The 24,775-nt window shown below is 48.0% G+C and overlaps 1 protein-coding gene across 1 annotated transcript in view; it reads right to left on the bottom strand.

Moving 5' to 3' along the window:
- The window catches only part of TAX1BP1 (Tax1 binding protein 1), a 121,420-nt gene that overhangs the window by 8,010 nt on the left and 88,635 nt on the right, over window positions 1-24,775 (bottom strand). Inside the window, exons 10-16 of the mRNA XM_066585793.1 lie at window positions 23,925-24,074; window positions 22,466-22,553; window positions 21,096-21,214; window positions 17,101-17,226; window positions 13,279-13,374; window positions 4,041-4,227; window positions 2,877-3,028 (exon numbers count right to left, since the gene is read on the bottom strand). Of these exons, the coding sequence (XP_066441890.1) occupies window positions 2,877-3,028; window positions 4,041-4,227; window positions 13,279-13,374; window positions 17,101-17,226; window positions 21,096-21,214; window positions 22,466-22,553; window positions 23,925-24,074 (918 nt within the window). The remainder of the gene's footprint in view (window positions 1-2,876; window positions 3,029-4,040; window positions 4,228-13,278; window positions 13,375-17,100; window positions 17,227-21,095; window positions 21,215-22,465; window positions 22,554-23,924; window positions 24,075-24,775) is intronic.

Here is a 24,775-nt window from a genome sequence, read left to right on the forward strand (position 1 = left end):
CACTTAGCGTCAATGTGTTTGTGTGACCAGCACTCTTCATTGCAGGAGGTGAAGCAAGCCCACAGTGATAATGACAGTGGACACAGTATCCCCATTCTTGGGATTAGTGAGGGTCTTCCCCCACTGATCAGCGAGTTATTCCCTATCCTGTGGGTAGTGGATAACCTGTGATCCTGGTACAACCCCTTGAAAGAAAGGCTCCAGACAACACCGTGTACTGGGTAGGGCGGGCCTGAGTGGGTGCTGCATGACAGGGCTTCTCTCTTTCCATTATCCTGCATTTTTCGCACTGACCACCAAGCCCAATAATAGTCTGACAAGTCCTGCTTTGCAGAAAAAAAAAACGGTCATCTCATTATCACTACAGGCAGGATTGTAATGAAAGGTAACACCTAGGTACAGATAACAGAGTAACAACCATTCACAGTAGGGAATGATCACAGCTCACCTCCTCCCCATCCCTGCGTAATGACCTCTGGAACTGTAGAGGTTAATAAGTCTCCTCCTGCCCATTGTGTCTATAGGCCATGATGTTTTTTTGTGTGTGTAAAAACTGACCGAAACTGTCCAACTTGCACAACTATTTAAAAGTAAAAGCTTGTCCATGCTGCGTCTAAACACAAAAGTACAATTTTTCAGGCATTCGAAGTTTCAAATGTCCATTTTGTTTCCCACACTTTCATTCATTTTTCACTTCCACAAATTTAGAGGATGGGGAGGGAGCAAAAAAAAAACCCCCAAAAAACCCCACACTCTTGAAATCTCCCCGGTTTATCAACTTCTCTGGTTCCGCACCTCTTAGCAATGGATCTGTGGAATGCAGACGGATACACACTACCTCCGTGTGTTGCCCATTTTTTTTCTTGTCCCCCATTGACTTGAATGGGCCAGCCTCATCTGCAAATTGGACAACATAAGTATGCTGCAATCCCCCCCCCCCCCCCCCCCACACACAGATACGAGAATCGGCCTATTGACTACTATGGGCTTGTTTACACCCAAGTCTAATCTGTTGTAGATCTGGACAGCAAACAGACCAAAAATACGGTTGTGTATATAAATTAGGCCTGAAGTTACAAGTTCAATGCACGAACACATAAGGCCGAATACACAGTCTCTATTTAATATGCGAAAGGGTAAAATCTCAGGTTGAAAGGAAAGTGGTGTTAATTAAAGTTCCACGGCTGACTAGAAGAAAGAACTCTCTTGTCAAGCACAATGTCTCTGGCGGGAAGGGAAGGAGACAATGTGCAGAGGGTGAGGGTGAAGGTGGGCGACATCTGTGGGCAAATGTTTTGGACCATAAGAATGGTTAGGGAAGGAATGATGATAGGCCTCCTAATTATCGTCAATCAAAGCCAGCGAGAACCTGAAGGCTGGAGGAAGAAATTCTGCTTCTCTCCATTGTGGGTGCTGAATGCCAAGACTATTATCATACCTGTCCAAGAACTTATCAGTTTCTGCAAAGGTTAATAGCAATTAAACACAGCAAAGTAGACTAAATGAGGAACAGGTCATGGTACCGCTGTACTGCAAAGAGCAAAGTGTTCAGCACATAAGTATTCCTCATCAGACGGATTCTGCTCCGATCAAAGAGGCCTTCAGTCTAAATGTAGAAGAGCAAATCTGGAACACACTGACATTTCAATTTAATTTAAGAAATCAAAAAGATCTTGATGCGCCCGATGTATCGTGTACCGCGGAGCGAGGGCAGCGCCATTACCGATTGTCTCTCTGCCACATGAGAGGTTGTTCTGCTAATACAATTGTCATAGGGCTCAATGAGTCGCGGGATTCGTTAAAAGGTGTCACAATGCTGAAGAGACTAATTCAAGAAATAAAAAATGACCCAAACTCTATAAATAACCGCCATCAGCCGCATTTATAACGAAGACATAAAATCACTAATGTGTTCAGGGCTTTCAAGACGGGAAATCTTCATAAACAAACATGTAACCCGGTGACAGCGGAGCGTCGTATCCGTCACTCTTACACCACGGGCTGGTGATGTATTCAGGGCTGATGACAAGCATCTGCACATAGAAGCCAAGTGTCTGCTGCTGCTTCTTGTCATGTTGTGCAGTAATACTGCCGCTGCGGGTTCTTTCCTCTACAGTCCAATCCGTAAGTCTATTCGTTTCATCGCTACATCGAAGATCACTCCTGCCTTTATAAAATGTAACATTTATTTAAAAGGTGTTCGATCACCAGGTTCATGAAGTTTGATCCGGAGCCGACCCCTGAGTCATAGAGGTGAGCCGTATCGGCTTCTTCCTGCCCGCATCCTACAGAACGACAGCTCTCTCCCGATACACAAAGGGAAAGAGCCGTCACTCTGCACGGCCCAGATAAACTTCATGAACCTGGCCTCAGGATCCCTTTAATGGTAAACGGGTGCCCTGACAAAGGAAGGCCGATTTTAGTGACCGTGTGCTGCCCGATGTGAGTTGCGTTTATTTCTCTCGGGCGCAACTCGCATTTATGGCTCAATCCTGCTCGAAATCATACAAGCCTATATATCACAGAGCTCAGAGTTTTTCCTCCTCCTGTTATATCCTGCTGCCATATAGGGGAAGGCGAAATCACCCGATATGGTACAGTCTGAAACTGAACCTTTTTTCCGTCTTGGAGTTCCAAAAGCCATGACTTTTCTATTTTACCACTATGCCATATAGGGGCTTGTTTCTTTGCAGGACAAGCCCATATGCCAGCCTGTGTCATAGTGGTTCACAGGAAGGACTTTCCAGGTGTACCGCCATATGTATATATTTACACAGTGCACTGTGGGAAGGCATGAACAAGTAGCTTACAAAATGCTTATATTTGGTATCTGCACAAATAATTTAATATAATGAAAGAAAAAGTGGTAAGCCTACCAAATTATTCTCGTCAGGATCTTCCAAACCATCTGGCCGGCTAAGATTCCTAGCGGGTTGACTGCAGACCACCTTATCGACCAGGCCCCATGAGGGTGGCCTCACGGGAGGACCCTGTACTTCATCTGGACAGAAAGCTCCATCTGCACCATCTAATAAATGACAAGAAAAGATGGGGGATTCATTTACAGACTGCACAAGATAAGAAGCCAGTGGGCCTCATTTATCTGACCAGTCCAATAAAAAAAGCACTGATCTTATTGCCCTCATAGCAACCAATTACAGAGAAGCTTATATTTTTCTAAAGCCGTTTAAGAAATGAAAGCCAAGTTCTGATTGGTTGCAATGGGCAGGAAGGCTTAGTTTTAAATTCAAATAAAGACCAAACAAGGACTATTTTAAGTAATGCATGTACTAAAACGTAATGTGAACAAGTTTAGCATCGGACTTTCCCCATATGTACTCCGAGAAGAGAACAACATGTAGATAATACTTATAAGATAACCTGATCAAGTGGGAGAAATAAGAAAACCGCAGTACCAGATGTACATAAGTACTGAACATGGAGGATGCTAAATACCCATTTTCCAATTTATAGCGCCCACAACTTTCCTACGGCCACTAAAAGGTTATTCCCATCTCGAGAATCTTATTTGAATGTGTTAAAAGTTGCACCACATCTAATTCCCCTATAAGATCTTTATATCCAAAATGCTCCGTTCTCCAGATATCACAGCTATGGATTCCTCTGGTTATTTACCGCTTGTTGCCAGGGAAACAGACCACCTCTTCTATGGAAAGTAGTAACAGAGGAGGCCGGCACTTGGACATTTCTTTCATCTAAATCTGATGGCCGGGATCTCAGCAGCGCATGCACGGTAGTTTTCGGTCCGGCCACCAGCTACTGTTGTGCTCTGCTCTTTCTTTCTATAGAGATAGTAGCCGGTTTCCTTGGCAACAAGCAGTAAACAATAAGAGGGCAGAGGATTCAATAGCTGCTATATATGGAGAACGGAGCATTTTGGAAATAAACATCTTATAGGCAAGTGCATCGTTTTGCAATTTTAAACACATTGAAATGGGATTCCTGAAATGGAAAAGCCCTTTAATGAATGCTTTGATTGCGCTAGAACTCCTATTGGACTAGCAATGGCCATCACTCACCTCTGGTGGCCTGTGATGCATAAGGATTTCCAAACTGCAGGACAGGAGTCTGTATTGGGATTACAGGAGCCTCTCGGTGTTCTTCACAGTAGGGATTAAAGAACTGCAATCCCTGTGAGCTGGTGCTGGGTAATGCAGGATCACTTGCTGCCCTTGCAGACAGTCTTTGCAAATTGAGTTCAAGTTCCTATAAAAGGAGTTGCCAAGAGAAACAAAGGGAAGCGGTCATCTTCCCAGTCCACCATAAACGAAGTCCCCTGTTGGGGAAGTTAACAGGGAGCCGGCTGATACATATTTTTTTATACTCACCCACTCCCTAATTCCTACACTGTCAACTGCTGAGGATCGCAGAACGCACAGAAATCTCTCTTCAGATTCCCGTGTGCACACGCTCGCACAGACTTGTATGGGTAAGCGTGCCATGGTAATCTAAAAAGCGTCGGATTTATGTGCGATGTTCGGTAGGTGCAGCACAGGAACCAGGGAGCGGGTAAGTATAAAACAATACATCATCCGGCTCGCTGTCACCTCTCCTAACAGCATCGTGACTTAGTTTATGGCGCTGTAAGGACGTGACAGGTTCCCTTTAACATTACATACATTTACTAGCAGGCACCAAACTGCACAACGAGTAAGAACAGCATCATAACATACAACAGTGTCTCTCACTGTATGACCCTCTTGCCCATTTTAGACATTGGGGAAAATTGCGTATGACTCTACAAGTCTGTACACATCCATGCTACAGGTCTGGGCTCTCTAAACACTTGTTTGCCCAACAATTGTCTGTGTGAAAGGACCAGCGATCAGCTGATTGACGAGTGAACGCTTGTTTGTTTAGTTTTAGCAAACACAAAAATCATCTACAGGCAATCAGTGAAGAGGGAACTCTACAGCCAGACTATGGGGATGAACGATCGCAATTATGATAGTTGGTCCAAATAATTAGATTTCAGGCCCGTGAGAAAGAAAATAAAGCATGCTTCAATTGTTGCGTGTGCCGATGAGCAACAGACATCATATACAGGGTGATTCAAAAGTCAGGGCCACCTGGAATATCATCCTGATGGTCAGTAACAGAAGTTCACAAAGTAGCTGAGGCTTTCAAATTGAGAACACCCAGGAAGAGAGCCAATGAGTGCAGGAAACTGATTGAGAAGTTCAGGGAAACTGGCAGTGTCCAGTACAGACCGGAGCACTTGACTGACACCGTGCTCCAATGCCAGTCTCCTGGAGCTTTTATGTGGAGTCTTCATGAAAAAACAGCTAGTACAGCCGTCGACCCCTGGGGATTAGAAACACTGCTTGGATGACCAGTTCTCTGTTTGCCCTGGACACTGATTAAGAAGTTCAGGGAAACTGGTAGTGTCCGGGGCAAACCAAGAACTGCTCGTTTGTGCAGTTTCTCCAATTGTGTGTGCCACGTTCTCCAGTTTCCGGTTCGCCCTGGACACCATCAGTTGAACTTCTGAATCCATCTCCTGATCCTTTGTGTGCTCACTGGCTCTTCCTGGTTGCTAGTGATTGAAAGCTTCGGCCACCCCCTGTGAACTTTTGTTACTGACCAACAGGATGATCTCAATTCTGTCCTTCATTGTTAACGGCCCCTTCTATTACCTGAAAAACATGCAATTTGTGTTTTCCATATGACATAACTTTATTAATACTCAACAGGACATCATTCAGAACTCAAAAAATGGTTAAAAATATTGAAAAAAATGGCTGCTGCTGTCAACTTCTGATGTAGTTTTACCCTTACATCATGTATCCCATGACCCCCTTTCCAGTGAACTTGATTGGTCTGAATCCAAGATGGACGCCACCCAAGTGGCCAACAGGCACCACAATAGTGGCAAAAAGCCTTCCCCCACCCATCTAAGTGTTCTACACATTTTCTACTAGCATCTCTCTTTGTTTAGAGGATATTCCAGGTGGCCCTGACTTTTGAATCACCCTGTATAAAATATGCACACACGGCATGAACGGCACAATGCAGTCTGTGAATGGATGGACGGACACTGCACATGTACGACTGCCACTGTGTTCATACCTAGATGTGCTGGACCTCCCTTTTCAGGATCAGTGGGGGTCCCGCACTGAGCAGCAGGTCAACCCCTATCCTGTGAATAGGGGAGAACTTGATTTTGTGGGACAACCCCATTAAGGCCTCATGTCCACAGGCACGCACGGATTCTGAGTGTGGAACCCGCAGCGGATTCCTGCAATACCCACAGACAAGAGGCAAAAAATACATTTATTCACCTGTCCGGATGCAGCGCGGGTCTCCTCCGTCATGGACCGGATCTTCTTTCTTCGGCATGGCGGATGTGCTCGGCACGCCAGCCGGTGTGTCACGCGTTTTAAAAAAACATCTCCTGCTTTCCTGCAGATCTGCGGCACGCCTGTAGAGTCAGCTGCAGGCGTGTGGCGGATCAGACGGCTTCCACTGATTTCAATGAAAGCCGTCCCTGCGAGATCCGCAGAAAAACAGATATTTTTGGTATAACTTACCGTAAAATTTCTTTCTCGTCACGTTCATTGGGGGCCACAGCCTAGACCATGGGATATAGCCACTGCCCTAGGAGGCGACACTAAGCAAAAAAAGTGTTAGCTCCTCCCCGCTGGCTATATCCCCCCCTGCAGGCACTCAGCTAATTAGTCTGTCTGCAAGCAGTAGGTAGCCAGTGGGAGTACATTTATACATATTGTGTTATATACATACCAAACATAAATCTGGTGTAATTCTTTGCCACCAAAAAAATGACCGAAGAACAGAGAGTTCCGGCAACCGCCTAAATAATAAGGGGTGGGTGCTGTGGCCCCCAATGAACGTGACGAGAAAGAAATTTTACGGTAAGTTATACCAAAAATATCTGTTTCTCGTCCGTATCATTGGGGGCCACAGCCTAGACCATGGGACGTTCACAAGCAGTCCCGAAAAAAACATATACTGGGTGGGCACTGCACGTGCGGTCAAACGACTGCCGCCTGCAGGATTTTCCGTCCAAGAGCGGCATCGGATGATGCGGCTATATGGACTCTATAAAATTTCGAAAATGTATGCACGGACGTCCAGGTGGCTGCCTTGCACACCTGGAGGGCTGAGGCTCCATGACGGACTGCCCAGGAGGCCCCCACCGCCCGTGTGGAGTGGGCCGTAACCCGAAATGGTGGCGAGCGTCCCGAGGCTCGATATGCTTCCGTTATCAGGGACCTTATCCATTTTGATAGGGTGACTTTTGAAGCTGCTAGGCCCCTTCGAGTCCCCTCCGGAATAACGAAGAGGGAGTTGGTCTTGCGGAAATCCCTTGTTCTCTTCACATAGGTTCTCAGTGCCCTTACTACGTCCAGGTGGTGTAGTAGTTTTTCCTTTTTGTGTACTGGATTTGGACAAAAGGAGGGCAAAACGATTTCCTCATTAATATGAAACTGAGAGACTACTTTTGGTAAAAACTCGGGTGATGGTCTTAGTACCACTTTGTCCTGGTGAAAGGCCATATATGGTGTTTGTATAGACAGTGCCGCTAGTTCCGAGACCCTTCGGATCGATGTGATGGCGACGAGGAATGCCACCTTCCAGGTTAGTAACCGCATCGGGATTTCCTTGAGCGGCTCAAACGGCTGGTCCGTAATAGTGTCTAACACGAGATTGAGCTCCCAAGTTTGGACCGGGGGCTTAAACGGGGGTGTTGTATGGGCAACTCCTTGCAGGAAAGTCCGTACTGCCATCCTGTTTGCAATTGGTCTTTGGAACAGTACCGTTAGTGCTGATACCTGGCCCCTCAGCGACCCTACCCTTAATCCTACTTCAAGGCCTGATTGTAGGAATGCAAGAATCCTGGACACCGAAAATTGCATTGGTTGTAAACGCCTCTCCTCGCACCAGATGAAGAAGCGCTTCCAGACTCTATAGTAGATTGCTGATGAGGCTGCTTTCCTGGCTCGTATCATTGTCTGGATGACATTCTCCGCATAACCCTTCCTTCTCAATACCTCGGTCTCAACGGCCAGGCCGTCAAATGTAGAGACCTGGAATCCGGGTGAACAAAAGGCCCCTGGGATAGCAGGTCTCTTCGCTCCGGAAGGTGCCACGGTGTGTCGTACAGCATCTCCATGATGGCCGCGTACCAGCTCCTTCTTGGCCAATTTGGTGCTACCAATATCGCCGGTCGCCCTTCCTGCTTGATTTTTCCCAGGATCCTCGGTATGAGCGGGATTGGCGGGAATACGTATAGGAGTTTGTACTCCCTCCACGGAATTGTCAGGGCATCGGTTGCCGCCGCCTGTGGGTCCCGGGCTCGGGACACAAATGGGTGTATCTTGCAGTTCAACCGTGACGCCATGAGGTCCACATCTGGTGTGCCCCATTTCCGGCATATCGTCTGAAAAATTTCTGGATGCAGGCCCCATTCGCCGGGATCTATCCTTTCCCGGCTTAGGTAATCCGCCATCCAGTTTTCTACTCCGGGGATGTACACCGCGGATATTGAGCTTAGATGCCTCTCTGCCCATGTCAGTATGGCTGCCACCTCGCTCATTACCGACGAGCTCCGTGTCCCACCTTGCCGGTTGATATAGGCCACCGCTGTGGTGTTGTCCGTCTGAATGCGTACGCTTTTTCTCTTGAGACTGGGCCCGAAGTGTTGGAGCGTCCGGTAGATAGCTCGCAGTTCTAGAATGTTTATGTGAAGCCTTGCCTCTCTTTGTGACCACTCTCCCTGAACCGATTGGTCCCTCAGTGTTCCGCCCCAACCCGAAAGGCTGGCGTCCGTCGTCACTACTGTCCATTGCCTGGGGCCCAACGGTCGCCCTGCCTGCAGTCTGCCAGGTCTCAGCCACCATTTCAGTGACCCCCGGACCTGAGGGGTTATCTGGATCTGCCGTTCCAGGGTCAGCCGAGACCCATCCCAGCGTGACAGTATCAGGTGTTGTAACATCCTTGATCGGAACTGAGCGAAAGGGATTGCCTCGAATGCTGCCACCATCTGGCCCAGGATAGCCATGCAGTATCTGATGGTCAGTGGTTTCCCCTGCCTTAGGGACCGGACGCCCTGCCGGAGCTTGTGTGCCTTTGCTTGAGGTAGCCGGATCCGGTGGAGGCTGGTGTCGAATATCATGCCCAGAAATTGCAAACGTTGTGTTGGTTTTAGGCATGACTTTTCGTGGTTCACTATCCAGCCGAATTCTTGTAGGGTTTTTATCGTGACGTTCAGGCTCCTGACGTTGTCGTCCAACGATGGTGCTTTTATTAGTATGTCGTCTAGGTATGGAATAGCTTCTATACCTTCCGCATGAACTAGCGCCATCACTGCCGCTAGTACCTTCGTGAAAACTCTTGGTGACGTAGACAGGCCGAATGGCAGCGCCGTAAACTGAAAGTGCCTTCCCTGTGTTTCGAAGCGGAGGAATTTCTGATGTGTTTCCCGGATTGGGATATGAAGGTAGGCGTCCTTGATATCTATCGAGGACAGAAATTCCCCCGGCTGCATGGATGTTATCACGGACTTGACTGACTCCATCCGGAAATGTTTTGTCCTGACGAATCGATTCAATCTCCTTAAGTCCAGGACCGGTCTCACTCTGCCATCCTTTTTGGGTACTAGGAAAAGGTTCGAGTAGAACCCCTGCCTCTCCTGGGCTCCTGGCACTGGTTTCACAACCCCTTGTGCTAGTAGGTTCTGTACTGCTTGTTGTAAGTTGGCTACCCCTTCCGGAGAGGACGGCACTCTGGACTTGCAGAAAAAATTCCGTGGGAGGGTTGTGAATTCGATTGAGTACCCGGATGTCACAATCTCCTGTACCCACTTGTCGTTCACGCGCCTCCCCCATGTCTCCCAAAATTGGGAGAGTCTGCCCCCCACCCTGGTGACACTGGGTGGGGGCAGTGCCTCATGCCACGTTTTTTGGTCCCGCCATTTTCGATGTTCCGGGTCGTGGTCGCCACAGCTGTTTTGTTTTAAATGAGGGGCCCCTCTTTGACTCTGCAGGGGTTCTCGTAGAGTGGGACCACTGCCCCGCCCCTGGGCGGGATGGAAAGCGCCGAAAGGGCCTAAAGAACGGCTTCTTTCTTAATGGGGCCTTCTCCTTCCTTGCCGCCATTTGCGGTAGTGACGTGCTCTTGCCGCCTGTGGCGTCCTTTATCATGACATCCAGTTTGGGGCCGAATAGTCTGTCTCCTTCAAACGGCAATTTCGTTAGCGCTATTTTGGACGCTGTATCCGCTGACCAGCTCTTCAGCCAGAGTGTTCTCCTTGTCGCTACCGATGCGGCGGACGCCCGGGCCACAAATTTGGCTGCGTCAAGCTGAGCTGTGCATACAAACTTATTTGCCTGTATGATATTATCTGTCAGCTCGAGCAACTCGCTTGGTGGAGCGCCTGCTATGATGTCTTTCCGTAATTGTTTGGCCCAGGCTGTGGACGCCTTACTGACCCATGCAGCCGCAAATATCGGTTGCGAGGCTGTGCCTGTGGCTTGAAACACTGTTTTTGCCAAGGTGTCCAGCTTCCTGTCTTGCGGGTTCGCTAGCGTCGCTACTTCGGCTGTTGGCAATGCTGTGCTCTTAGCTAGTCGTGACACGGGTGGGTCGACTACTGGAGGTACCGCCCAACTCTTTTTCAAGCCCCCTGGGAACGGGTAAGTAATTTCCCAAGTCTTCCCGGGTTGCCTGAATTTTTTATCCGGGTTCTGCCACTCCTTGTTAAGGGCTTCCGAGAAATCCGGGTGGTCCGGAAAGACCTGTCGTGATTTCCTCTGTCGTCTAAACGACACCGTGGACGGGGCCGTTTCTACTGTTTCTTCCGTAACCTGGAGGGTTTCCCTTACGGATATCACCAGGCTGTCCATTAGGCTGGCTAGGCGTGACACTTGCTCTTCGTCTAGTTCAGACATTGACGAGGCATCAGAGCGGTCGTAGTCTTCCGACCCACTGCCCTCACCTGCCGTTTGTGTCGTGTCATGGGATGCCCGAGAGCACGACGCTCGTGGGGACTCATGGTGAGCCCGGGCCTGTCTTGTAGAATATCGGGATCGCGACGAGTGCCGTGATCTATGATACGTATGCACAGATTCTCTGGAGCCGTGGGAGCCGCGAGAGTCCCCGGACCGCCTGGACCTGGGGGACCTACCTGACCTCCTGGTGCGCCGTGACCTCCGGGGGGAGTCCTCGCTACTGCGGGACCTCCTCCTCTTGCGTGTCCTCCCTTGTGCGTATTCCGAGGAGGACGCGTCGGAGCTAAGCTCTAACCGGCGTAAAATTGCCGCAGAGGATGAGGCCAGGCCGGAAACGGCAGCAGCCAGGGACCTTGCCCATTGGGGCTCGGGCCCTGGCTCCACAGGGGCGGCGGGGGGCACCGGAGTCCCTGGGGGAGCGCGTGCCGTGGTGCATCCCGCGCAGCGGGGGTCGGTTTGACCGTACGCAAATTTAACGCTGCATGTAGAGCAAGCGTAGTGCTTCACCCTCCCCTTGGCCGGGCTGGAACCCTCTGATCTGGGGTCAGACATGGTAACACAACACAATTTGCAACTGGTGGGTACCGTTTACAGGAATGCCTGCAGGGGGGGGAGGGGAGGGCGAGGGGAGAACACCGCAAAGTGCCGCCTTGGGCAAGGCTTACCCGGTCTGGCAGCTGTTTGTGCGGTTCCCCTGGTCCAGCTGGAGCCTCTGGTCCTGACGTTTGAATGTTGTCGGGAGTCGACGCGGGTACACACACACGACCTCGTAGCGTTGGTGACCCGGCAGGCGTTGTGGCAGGGACTTGCTGCGGCGTTGTCACTGCTGCTGGTGCCCGAGACAGGAGGTGCTGCTGCTGTCCGGATGCTTCTCCACAGCAGAGGGACACTGCAGAGTCGGATGGCTGGACGGCTGCTGCTCAGAAGCGCTGCTGCCCCTCAGGCGGGCTGCTGCTCAGGCGGGCTGCTGCTCAGGCGGGCTGCTGCTCAGGCGGGCTGCTGCTCAGGCGGGCTGCTGCTCAGGCGGGCTGCTGCTCAGGAGGGCTGCTGCTGCGGGCTCGGGGAGCTGCACAGTGCCAGGCTCCGGCGTGCGTGTAGGCAAGCTGACACGCTGTGCTGCAGAGAGCGGCCATTCTTTTTCCTGGCTGCCCTTTTTAAGCTTGCCGCGCTCGGAGGGGGCGTGGCCTGGCCGGGAAGCGTCCCCGTGACCCGGAAGTGACGTCTTCCGGCCGTGACGACGGCGCTCCGCCCCCCGGAGCGCCGCGCCCGGAAGTGGCTTGCCGGCCGGCGCCCCGGCGTCCTGCCCTGCCCTGCCCCGCTCCGCTTCTATCCCTGCCAAGGGAGAAACTGCCGCCGCTGCTGCTTCTCTGCCGTCCGAGAGTTGTGATGCCCAGGTAACCTGCGTCTTGTTGCCGCTGCCGCCGCTGCGAGGAGGGAGTCCCGAGTGATTATTTTCTGGTGTTGTTCTGGGGGCCACAGCCTGTCCACACGTCGACAGCTCCAGCAGTGCTGCCCCCTACGCGTCACCGTCAGACAGTGCGCTACTCCAGGGAGGGGGAGCCCTATGGCTGGCGGGTAACCGACTCGGATGCGCATTGCATGGTCGGGCCCCTTTTTCTTCTCTGGGTGAGACGCCGCAGTAGTGGTGGAGACACCCCCTGCCTGCGTCTCCCCCGGGAGGCCAGTAAAGCCAGGGAAAAGCCCCGACTCCTGGGATTCCCGCGAATAGCTTTTCCTACGTCTGCCTCCTAGCAGACACTAAGCTAAAGACTAATTAGCTGAGTGCCTGCAGGGGGGGATATAGCCAGCGGGGAGGAGCTAACACTTTTTTTGCTTAGTGTCGCCTCCTAGGGCAGTGGCTATATCCCATGGTCTAGGCTGTGGCCCCCAATGATACGGACGAGAAATGGAGCATGCTGCGTTTTTTCCCCCATGTGTGATCCCCACGCGGGGTAAAAAAAAAAAAAAGACATCCGCAGGCATCTAAATACCTGCGGATACTCAATGATAGTCTATGGGCATACTGAACTGTGGATTATCCACGCAGGTGACCCATGTGGATTCCACAATTCAATTATGCCCGTGGACATGAGGCCTTAGTGGTTAGAACCATTTTCCTACTAGTATCCTAACTTCTGACCAGTAATTCAGAATGCTTTATACCAGTAGCTGCCCGGTTCCACGGTGCCATATAAGAGGATTACTACTGGACACGGTACAGCGCCGTCTAAACACTAAGACAACCTCTTATGTAGAAGTTACCTTAGGTCGTGCGTTTAGCTTTTACCTTTAGGTCATTCTCCTGTTTATTCTTTTCGCTCAGCAGAACTTCCACATGGCAATTTAGCTCCGATATTTCCCGATCTTTCTCTGCCAGCTGTATCTGTGGAAACATCAAATAGTGGGATATATATAAATGAGATATATAAATGAGATACACACACACACACACACACACACACACACACATTATTCTCTCCACAAAATATGTTTTTTTTTAATCTCCTGTCCCTTTTGTCATGTTATCTCATTCCATGCCATCATCATCGCGCCTCCTTTTCCATCATCTATGTATAACTCTTCCTCATTAATGAGCCATGTCTTGCTATATCCACCATTCGGTTTCACAGGACTAACAGAGTCTGCTGCATTTCCTCCGCACTTTATCCAATTACGCCTCTGTCCTCCTCACCCCATGTCTGTTCCTCTCAGTCTTTGAGTCTAGACTTACACCAGGGCTCATACCACCCACGTGTGATCTCTGACAGCAGATATGCAAGTAGTGTATAAAGGTGCTTGAATTAGCGATTAGTATGTCACCGAGATGCTCATAAACCAGCGCACACTCTAAGGCAGAGAGTAAGAACATTAATAACAAAATCGGGGTAAATTGCTACAATCTTTCATCATGTGACACATTTAATTTGTGCTCCACTCTCAGGGAAAAAGAGTCATCTGTTTGAGGTTTGAAGTTCTGTACAGCAAAGGGCGACTTTACTTCTCGGGACTGACATGCTATAAAACATAACCCTAAAGTCAGGAGGTTAGAACATATCCCAGCAGCCATATTTCATACATGGCCGCCTTCCCTGCACCGAGCGCCTTATCTCTGTCACACACACTGGGGAGAGCTTGATGCTGAGATCTGGGAGAGGACAATATCTCTTATCATCAGACTTCATGGAAGAACAGAAACATTTGCCTGTCAGTCAGCGGAGTGAGATTTAAGTCCTAAGCTTTGCTTTTGTGTCACCGAGACACTTAAATGGTGATTTACTAAGTTAGGCTGGTTTCAGATTACGGTTCTTGTGAAGCCAGCGTTGGTTCCGTCTTCCATGCAGCGAAGGAAACCAGGACAGACCTTGGACGGCACCGCAGACCCCTTGGTCTCCATGGCACAAACCTTCGGTCTCCGATAGTATTTTTACACTGGATAGAGAACAGGTTTCTGCCATTTTTGGTTAGTAAATGTGTTGGCCTAGGCACGGCCCCAAAGCTTCTGCTACCTTTTCCAACACTCAAGGTTCTGCAGTGGCATTAACCCTTTCCAATCCACTGTCTGTCGTCTAAAGACATTATGATTTAAGGCTGTACAGTTCCGATGTTGGAAGACGTCCGTCGGGGTTCTCTTACTGTATATTGCCAGCCTCTCTGCTTTCTGAGCCTATCCAAAGTGTCACCTCATGCAGTACTGGCTTTAGCCAGCAGATAGCGCCATTGTATAACAGCAGAAAAACAGTAAGCCCCCTAGGAAAAGCAGGATACAAATTGGGTTGGAAAGGGTTAAAACTATAGCATTCAGCATGAACGCCATATTTTTCCATGCACTTACACCGATTATACGACACAAGTACATTGATAAATGTGCCCCAATACAAAATAGAAAAAAAAAATCTACAGTTTTACTGCGTAAGATGTTCGCCTCCTCCAAAATTACGGGGGAGATTTATCGGAGCTATTGCCTCTCAATTTTGCCCTAAAATGCAAATTTTTCTGGTCTACGTAGACAGCGCCTGAACTTTCACACCAGAGAAAGAAGGTATTTGTGACCAATTTAACAAGCTGTGTGCAACATTTTGAAAAATGAGACGCAGCTAAGCATAGTCAGAAAGTTGCAACAAATAATCCTAACCAAAGAACACACATGATAGAACCTGCCCCTATGTGTAGGCAATCAGAACAGAAATTAACATATGACATAAATACTACATTTATGTGGTTAAAGTAAATACAGATCTGAGCCCACTACAATAAGGGGCTTGCACATGACAGAGCCGGATTCTGCATGCCGGTTCTGGCTCTGACCGTGGCAGGGGCCCCCGCGTACCGGTGTGCTTTCTTTTTCATTTGTACTGCAGATGGACCTGTATATTGATTTTTCTCACGCTAGGCGATGATACCAATACCCGTGACCTTTCACAACATCATTGCGGAAGGGCCGCGGGTCAGACGGCTTCCATTGTCCGTGCAGGATTTGCGCAAGAATAAAGCATGCTGTGATTTTTCCTTCCCAATTGAATTCCGCCCGTGTGCAGGAAGAATCGATTTCCCATAGCATGCTATGGACGGTATTTGTTGCAGATCTGCAGTATGGACGCCCGCACCAAAAAATCCACCGTTGTGTGTAGGCAGCCTCAGTCAAACTGTACTAAATGGGCATTTAGTAATTTTTGCAAAAGGGGCATCGTTTTGTGAAATGAGCCGTGACTTAAATGCAATATTGTGCTTTCAAGTGTGGGGCAATTAAACTAAGCCAACTAATAGGTGATATGACGTCAGACTAGACAATACGGCAGGTTTATCATTCAGTAGAGTCACGGTATTGTTCCATTTCCCTTATTTGCATATTACCCAGAGGAGCATGAATGTCCTTATAAGTCTCCTCACTCACTCACCTTCTAGGTGCTCTCCCTGACCCAGTAATACATCTGGAGCATTTAAAGACTACATCTGCAAGTCCATGCGGTGTATACGGATGAGATTTGCATATACACATCAGTGTGCACACCATTTCATTATTCACTGCAGTATCTGAGCCCAGTTGAGTTTTCCATTGCGCTGCAGTATGTTTAAAGAGGAATTACAGGATGAAGATTGTGCAAATGCACATAAGTCACTCAGAGAGCAGCGGAGGGCATTTTCTCTCTTGGAAAAAGGCTTGGATTTCACAGGTCTTAAGAGGTGGTTGTGATCATGTGAAACATTCCTCACCTTTCACTGAGCGGCCTCATAAGTAGGCAAGTAGATTTTCAGAACCATAAAGGCACATAATACCTCCCCAGTGCTGCATTACATTGTGCTCCAACAAGCTTAACCTATTTGCCTTTTCCAGCACAGCCAAATGAGCTTTCCTTAATACATGGACTGCGCCGGGTGCGTACGGTGTAACACAGATGCTGCCTTTTATGACAGGGCTGAGCACTGAATCTAGGAGAATACAATGTTACTGCACAGTTTTTACAAACGGGAACGCACATGTTACAGAAAGCACTGTGGCCAGGAATGACAAGCTCCTAATACATCTGCTAACCGCTGCGGCCGCTCTGGTCACGGCCTTCTTTCAAATCTGGCATACAAGTTTGCAGAACAAGATGGCACACGGATTTCATAAATAAGGCAATTAGCACTACTTTAATTGAAACTTGTGTATTTAGGTTAGCTGACATTGGGACACATGGATTAATTTAAGTGTCTTCACACAATGTTTTTAGGAAAAAAATAAATAAAATGGCAGGAAACCCCTCTATATTTACGGCAAATAATGTTGTGGCCAATTAACTATTGTGTTTGTGCATCTTTACAAATGTTGCCTCTATTCGGTATGGCACATAGCCTCATAGTGCTCTATAGAGGGAAAAATATCAGAAATGTCTGAACAAAAATAACAGAAATGCCAAGTTGCCCCCCCCCCCCTACTTAATTAAAAGAAAAAACAATCACCCCCCACCCCCCACCCAAAAAAAATACACAAAATAGTGTGTGGAGGATCCCAAAAAGCTTTATAAAAGAGCTGGAATGTGAAATATTTACACCAAAAAGAACATGACTGACTATACAATGGTGTCTGCTAGAACCTATGGCGTCTATGTTTTTGATTGTATGCTCTTACTTTATATTGATCCTCAAGGACAGCAAGATGAAGTTTGACACTTTCATTAACTTTGAGTTGTTCTTTCCACTTTAATTCCATCTTGGCCGCATCATCAGCATATGTAGTGCACCTTGCCTTTTCTTCCTAGGAGAACAGGAAAAAATATATATTAAAATTGGATCATTTTAGCCTTCAGTCAGTCAAGAATTGGTTTAACAGGCCAATCAGCTGCCAGCACATAGAGGAAACTATTAAATTATGTATTCTATAAGGTATGTATAAGGGAGAAACATCAAACTACTAACGACCACTTGCCCGGTTGTGAGTGCTTCACATGCTCCACCCCTGATCACATGACTGTGATGTCATTACAGGTCCTAACTCCCTCACTCATGGACAAGTGGTCATTACATGCAGAGCCTGACAGCAGTTGTGTGCTGACAGGACCTTTGATGTCACCGTTATGTGATCAGTCACAGAGTCTCTGAGCTCAGTCCCTAATTACATGAGAGTGACGTCATCACGTGTCCTTCACATTATTGCATGTGTGGTGCCTGGGCATCAGGATGGATGTACTAGAGCTGCGTGTGTCACAGCTACGCATGTAGCACAGCTGTGAGGCGCATTGCGCCATCAGAAACACTGGTACTATAATTTTCTAATTACTAGAATTATGAATATTTATGAACTTGCATTCTGTTTAAAGGCCCATTTATATGCAAAGATGATCGCTCAAAATCTGTTCAAAAGATAGGGGAATTGACAGTTTTAACGATCGTTTTACATAAGCTGCTAATGGGCAATAATGCCCATTAACAGCTTATTACCTTCATTTGCATGTAAATGAGCCTCCGGGAGCTGTATACGGAGAACAGCAGGTGGTCTGTTATCTGCATACAGCCTTTTTGTTCTGCTGTGTGGCTGCAAGTTGGATACAATGTAATCAGCGCTCCCTGTAGAGAACATAGTGTGTGGTCCCTGCTTTCAGCTTCCCAGACGAACAATGGATTTTATGCTCACCCAAAAATCATTGTCGGCCGAAAAGTAAACAATGATAGCATTTACATGCAACGATTATCGCTCAAAATACATTGGTTGAGCGAATTTTGAGCGATAATCGTTGCGTGTAAATGAGCCTTAAGAGTCTGTAAGCCTGCATTCAGAGAGATAAATGCTGCTAGTTCAGGTGATTCAGACTGAGATCATCAGTAAAGGTAGACTGACTACATAGTTTTCCTCACCTGCACTTTATCAGCTAATTTATGACCAAAAAATTAATCTCTGTTGTGGTCATAATTAGCTGATAAAACGAGTAGGATTGAGCTAAGGGGTTAAAACTAATGGACATCAGTCCAGCCTCACTTGTGGATCAGCTACTGAGGCTTAAGCCCCATTTACACAAGACGACTGTCGAGCAAACGATGTCCAACACTCGTCCCCGCATATACTCGCTCCCATGCTGTTGCACAGGAGTATCGCTGGCTCGCAGCGGGGTGGCTGGAGATTTCTCTCCTCGCTCTCCCCCCGTCCCTCTCCATTGCTTAAAGGGGTTGTCCCACGAAATCAAGTGGGGTTATACACTTCTGTATGGCCATATTAATGCACTTTGTAATATACATTGTGCATTAATTATGAGCCATACAGAAGTTATTCACTTACCTGTTCCGTTGCTGGCGTCCCCGTCGCCATGGATCCGTCTAATTTCAGCGTCTAATCGCCCGATTAGACGCGCTTGCGCAGTCCGGTCTTCTGGCTCGTGAATGGGGCCGCTCGTGCCGGAGAGCTGGTCACCGCGTCGTCATCGTAGCTCCGCCCCGTCACATGTGCCGATTCCAGCCAATCAGGAGGCTGGAATCGGCAATGGAAAGCAAGGAAGGAGAAGAAAATCCATGGTGCACCATGGGAGAAGACCTGCGGTCCACCGTGGGAGAAGACCAGCAGCGCCATCTTCACAAGAAGAAAAGAAGAAGCTGCAGAACGCTGATGCAGGTAAGCGCAATGTGCTTTTTAAAAACTAACCCATGCTTTCTTTTTAACAGGGCAAAAATTTTCACTTTCGCCGCGGGACAACCCCTTTAACACAGCGGCTGTTCATTCAGTGTAAACAGCAGCCGGTCAGTACTGATCATCGTTCATTGTTTAGGCTGCATAAAATCCTGAACAATGAGCGTAAACAGCAGCCGTTCAGTACTGAGCGGCCACTGTGTTAAGTGACTGAAGAAGGGCAGGGGAGAACGAGAAATGAAATCTCCTCCAGCCATCCCGCCTCCCTGCTGGCCACTCTGTCAGAGAGCCAATGATACTCGCTCCTGTGTAACAGCACGGAAGCGAGTACACACAGGGATGAGTGCCGGGCAACCTTTGCCCAACATTCGTTCCGTGTTAATGGGGCTTTGTGGGCTATTTACATAAGAACAATTATTGCTCAAAATATGTTCAAACTAACAAAATTGAGCAATAATCGTCCAGTGTAAATGCAAAAACATTGTTTACTCTTCGTTATCGCTGACCTTAAGTCAGCATAAAGACCATCGCTGGTTTGAAGGCTTGTTATTCAGTATAGAGCAAGAAGCCCGTCTGTCTAAACACTGCACGAGTGCTAACGACTTTAGCGGTGATGTCAGAACTCCTGCAGTCGTATAGACAACCATTGTCCGGTGTAAGAGGAACGTTGGACCCCAGTGTCTGTATACAGTGATATGTACAAGCTGCAGAAGACAAACTGTGCAAAGGTATTCATTAATCACTATTGCAAAAGAAAAGGAAAATCTGCAAAAAAAAGATTGTAGAGTTGTTGTTCGCTTTGTGCAAAGTCGCTTTTTGATGCAATTGTGCTTGGTTCTCATATAGGGTTAACAGGTACCATGTTATTCAGACTAGAAGACGCAGGATCAGACAATAGAAAACAAGAAAAAATATGTCATACTAATTTATATGTCTGGAGGTCTAATAAAGTGGAGGGGCTGACGTCATTAACATTGCTGTTCTAGTATGGAAAATGGGGTTAAAGTGAAGAGGCAGCTCCCATTAGGTCTAGTGTGTTCATTCACCAACAATGGTGTAAGCACATAAATTCATATTATACACATACACAGCACTGCAGCATTCACATACACAGAAAAAGCTTCACTACATGCGCGCACACAGCTCTGCTACATATATATTATATCCACGCACAGCTCTGCTACATATATATTAAATCCACACACAGCAGCAGCCGCCGCCATGTTAAACACGGATTATGTTAACACTAAATCCTAACATAAAAGTTTGGTAAAATTCTAGCTCCTGGTCACATGGTTATGACATCATCAAATGGTCCTGCTGTTACTTTGACCTTTGTTATGGTCTGTCCCTGTGTGTACAGAGCAGGACCTGCACCCTGGGGGAGAGTGATCTCTAGTGTTATCTGCTGGAGGGGACTGATGATTGGGCAGCACTCTGTATCAGCGCACTCCCGGAACATTAAGGCAGCGGTCTCTGGATCTATCAGCCCCCTTGCCTCCGGACCATAAGGTGCAGACACTTTTCAGCACGATTTCATCTTGCTGAAAGCGGCATCTTATAGTCAGAAAAATACAGCAATAGCAAAATGAAAAGAATAGTAGTGATGGGTCTGCTTCTTGGTATCAGAGTCATCATCTCAACATGGAAGGCCTGAAATGTGCCTTCAATTCAAAAGCGTTTCCATAAGGATAAATTATTGGTTACCCACTAAAAAACCCAAAAACGTTACCCCTCACACTACATTCCCCTGCACCCCTCTACTTCATAGAAGGCAATCGTCATGTCGGACTGAGAAGGGGTGAGGAGCACAGGCTGGAGGTTCCTTTGGACTTGTGTAGGGACTTTTCCCTTTGGCAATTTATTTCTAAGCGCATCCTACTCTTTGATTTTCTTAAAATACTAAAAAATAGAATTCCATTCTAAAGTAACCCAAATACAAAGCAAAAGCTAGATGCTTGTTCCAATGGAGGCCCATCACTAGGCCTCCGCCATGGGGGACTACTTACTGCTAACAGTTGCTTGTACTTCCGGTACTTCTCTGCTTTCTCGGCTATTTCCTTGTTCATGTCTGCCACTTGTTCTTTGATGACAAATTCAGATAAAGATTGGGAAGAAAATGGACTCGCTGCGGGATACAGAAAAAGGTTATATACAACTCCCACATATCATCAGAATCACGTCTGCTAGGGACAGGAATGATTTACCAACTTGTGTACTTCTGTTAGGCAGATCAGGCACTTGTTTACTGTTCACTTCACCAATGGGGTCCCAAAGGTCTCCGCATAAATGGTGCGGTGGTCGCACATGCATGCTGATGCTCCATTCCCTTCAACGAAAGCAAGGGAAATTGCTGAGTACTCAATCTCTGCCATCACTGGTGCTCCCAGTGAAATGAATGGAGTGGCAGCGTGTTTGTGCGACTGACCTTCCATTCATGCAGGGACCTTCAGAACCCCAATCTAAGGGTTGATGGAGGTCCCAGAGGTCAGACTGCCATCGATTAGAAGGTTATCACCAATTGTGTGACTAGGGGCTAATTTTCTAACTTAGCATAACTGCTTTAAGCCCAATTTACACTTTCCTGCTATTTGATAAGTGACAGTAAACAAGTGGGAGTGATGTGCCTAACAGAAGAAGCTAAACGCTCCTATTTATTTCAATGGGGCTGTTCACACAAGCGTCAAGGCGTAGCGTTTCCAATGCAGGATCCATCTTTGGCCGTTTTCAGCCCGGCGCCGCCCATTGAAATGAATGGGAAGCAGTTTCAGCGCTGCCAAAAACGCGGCAACACCTTGGTATCGCGTTTTTGGCAGCACTCAACACCCTAGCTACACTACCTGAGAGGAAAAAAAATCAATACTCTCCGGACCTCCGTGCAGGCTGTCAGGCACTTATCAAGCCGGCAAAGCATATTGTTAATGACAGGGATTGAAGTCCCCCGCCTCCAGCAAGAGATTGCTCTGATTGGCTGAGTCAGCTGCGTGACAGCCCGCTCAGCCAATCACAGCCAGCGCTGGATGCTCAAATCCCAGCCATTCTTCCATCAGCAGCGAGATCATGTGGGCCAGTGCAGCAATCTATAAATGGCTGTGATTGGAGCATACATGGGCCGCGTCAGCTGCCGGCGGAACAAGAAGCAGCCAGCGAAACTAGAGGCGAAATTTTGCCTTGAAAAAAAATTGGCGAAACTGGCGAAAGCAGAAGACAACGAATCTAGAGGTCTGACTGTACAGTATATACGGGGTGGCCAGCTACATAATGAATGAAAATAACATTTTCACCAGAGTGGCCCTTTAATCATTGAAAACAGAAAACGTTATTAAAAAAAAAAAGAAGAGTAAATTACATGCAGGCAAAAACTTTGGGAATAGGTTACCTGGTGGTGTAAAGCTTGAAGCATCTGCGGCTGATGCCTCAGAATTCCCATACAGATCTGCGGCCTTCTGCTGACTTTCTGCAGTTTTCTGAGGAGGAGAAAACCAAAGTTGTGTCAGATGTATTCAGTACTAGGGATGAGCGAGTATACTCGCTAAGGCACTACTCGCTCGAGTAATGTGCCTTAGCCGAGTATCTCCCCGCTCGTCCCGAAAGATTCGGGGGCAGCCGCAGCTGACAGGGGAGTCGCGGCGGGGAGCGGGGCAGAGCGGGCGGGAGAGAGATCCCCCCTCCGTTCCTCCCTGCACTCCCCCGCAGCTCCCTGCCCCGCGGCGGCACCCGAATCTTTCGGGACGAGCGGGGAGATACTCGGCTAAGGCACATTACTCGAGCGAGTAGTGCCTTAGCGAGTATACTCGCTCATCCCTATTCAGTACATTATACATGCCAACTGTAAGTGAAGAATCACAACGATTGCAGAAGTGACGATACTTATTGAGAACATGATATAAGATGGCAACGTTCACTAGAAAAGGCAGGATTAGAAGGTGTTATGTAGTAAGTACCATGCTTGCCCATCGTTGTATCTGGTATTGCAGATCAGCCCTAATGCAATAAATGAGACTGAGCTGCAATTAGACACGGCCCATGGAAACGCATTGAGCTACAGCTGTCAAGGCAGAGCGGAGAAGTTGGGGAAACATTCGGCACAGAGCGCCCACGGCACTTGTGATCACAGCATTGGGGAGATTAAGGCCTCCTGTCCACGGGCGATTCTGCATTTCCTTATCTGTGGCGATAATCTGCACGCAGGTAACGCAATGAATGCTTTCCATAGGATAACTATGGAAAGCGCAGCCTGATGTACACGAGCAGAAATCAGACGCGATTTTCTGCTCGCGCATAAAAATCGTGACGTGCCACGATGCACCTATCATGATAGGCTTATTGTGGAAAATCGCGTGGTGACCGTAGTGTTTTCCCGCGGCGTTAAAACGCAACGCCCATGGACAGGCAGCCTAAACGTTGGGCTTCTCAGCCATGTAAGCTGCATTTCCATCATGTAGGATATGCATACACTGCTCTCCACTTCACCAGTATATAGAACTGGCAGTTTGCTGACCGACTTCCTTTAAAATAAGGGTGACTGTCCACGGTCGTGATTTCGCCGGCGGTTTGCGAATCACGCCCTCTGAAGCTTTCCATAGCATTGCTATGGAAAGCGCCGGCAAACTGTCCATGAGTGGAGAATCATTGCGATTCTCCGCTCGCGGCGGGCAAGTCACAGCATGCTGCGAATTGCCCTGATTCTCTGCGGTCAGCCTGTCTATCAGATAGGGCTGACCGGCGGAGATTCGGCGGCGGCTCCTGCTCCCGGGGCGGAGCTTCGCCGCAGGATACCGCAAAGCCCGTGAACAGGGGGCCTAAGAGAAGTAATGAGAAACAACAGGTAGACTTACAAGTTGGTCTGTGAGCTTTGTAACTTGTTTCTGAAGTTTCTGACACTCTTTAAATTTATCTTTATAGTGATCAGCGGCCATTTGTAGCCTCAGCTTCAGGTCTTCAACCTCCTTGCGCAGCTCCTGCTCCACTCTACAGCTCTCCGTATCCTAGAGAGAAAATAATATGTTTTTATGAGGTTTTAAATTAAATGAGAACTACTCCAGGTCTGTTCAGGACAAAGGGCTTCATTTCCTGATTCTATAAAGTGGAGGTGCTGAAAGGATAACGATTCAAGACGTTACAGCAATCCTATTAATCTTCTCTCATCTTCAAGCTGTAAATGTTGGTTCAGTTCATAAACACAAATATTAACTAGGAAGTTGTCTCATGAAGACAAGCCGCGTCCACAGCGCATATGGACATCATAGATGGGAGGCTCCCGTTTGGGACCCTTCTCCATAAGCGGCTCCCGTCTTTGCAGATTCAGTTCGTCCATGGATTCTATGGACAGCAGCTTATCTGAACGGCTAATATCCCTGCAGTGGAAAAGCCTGTCTGGCCACAAGTTCTCCTGGGAAAAAATGTATCCGTTTGTTAAGCAAAACAGCAGGGCGATAAGCTGATCACCCCGGGAGCCTCTGATGAAACCAACCCTCTAACATCAAAAGGGAAGGAGATCACAAAGTGCTTACATTTAATAAGACTTCCGTGACCTACATTAGCAGAATACAGGCTGCTGTTTGTGGCAGCCTGTTCCCGTAATCTAGGTCACAGGCGATCCTGAAAGTAGCAGGCAGGAAGCACAGGGGTCTGCTGTTTATAACAGACTGTAGTCTGGGCCTGTATTCTTAGACACAGGCCATCCTAC

Source organism: Eleutherodactylus coqui, chromosome 12 (assembly GCF_035609145.1).
Source record: "Eleutherodactylus coqui strain aEleCoq1 chromosome 12, aEleCoq1.hap1, whole genome shotgun sequence".
NCBI lineage: Eukaryota > Metazoa > Chordata > Amphibia > Anura > Eleutherodactylidae > Eleutherodactylus > Eleutherodactylus coqui.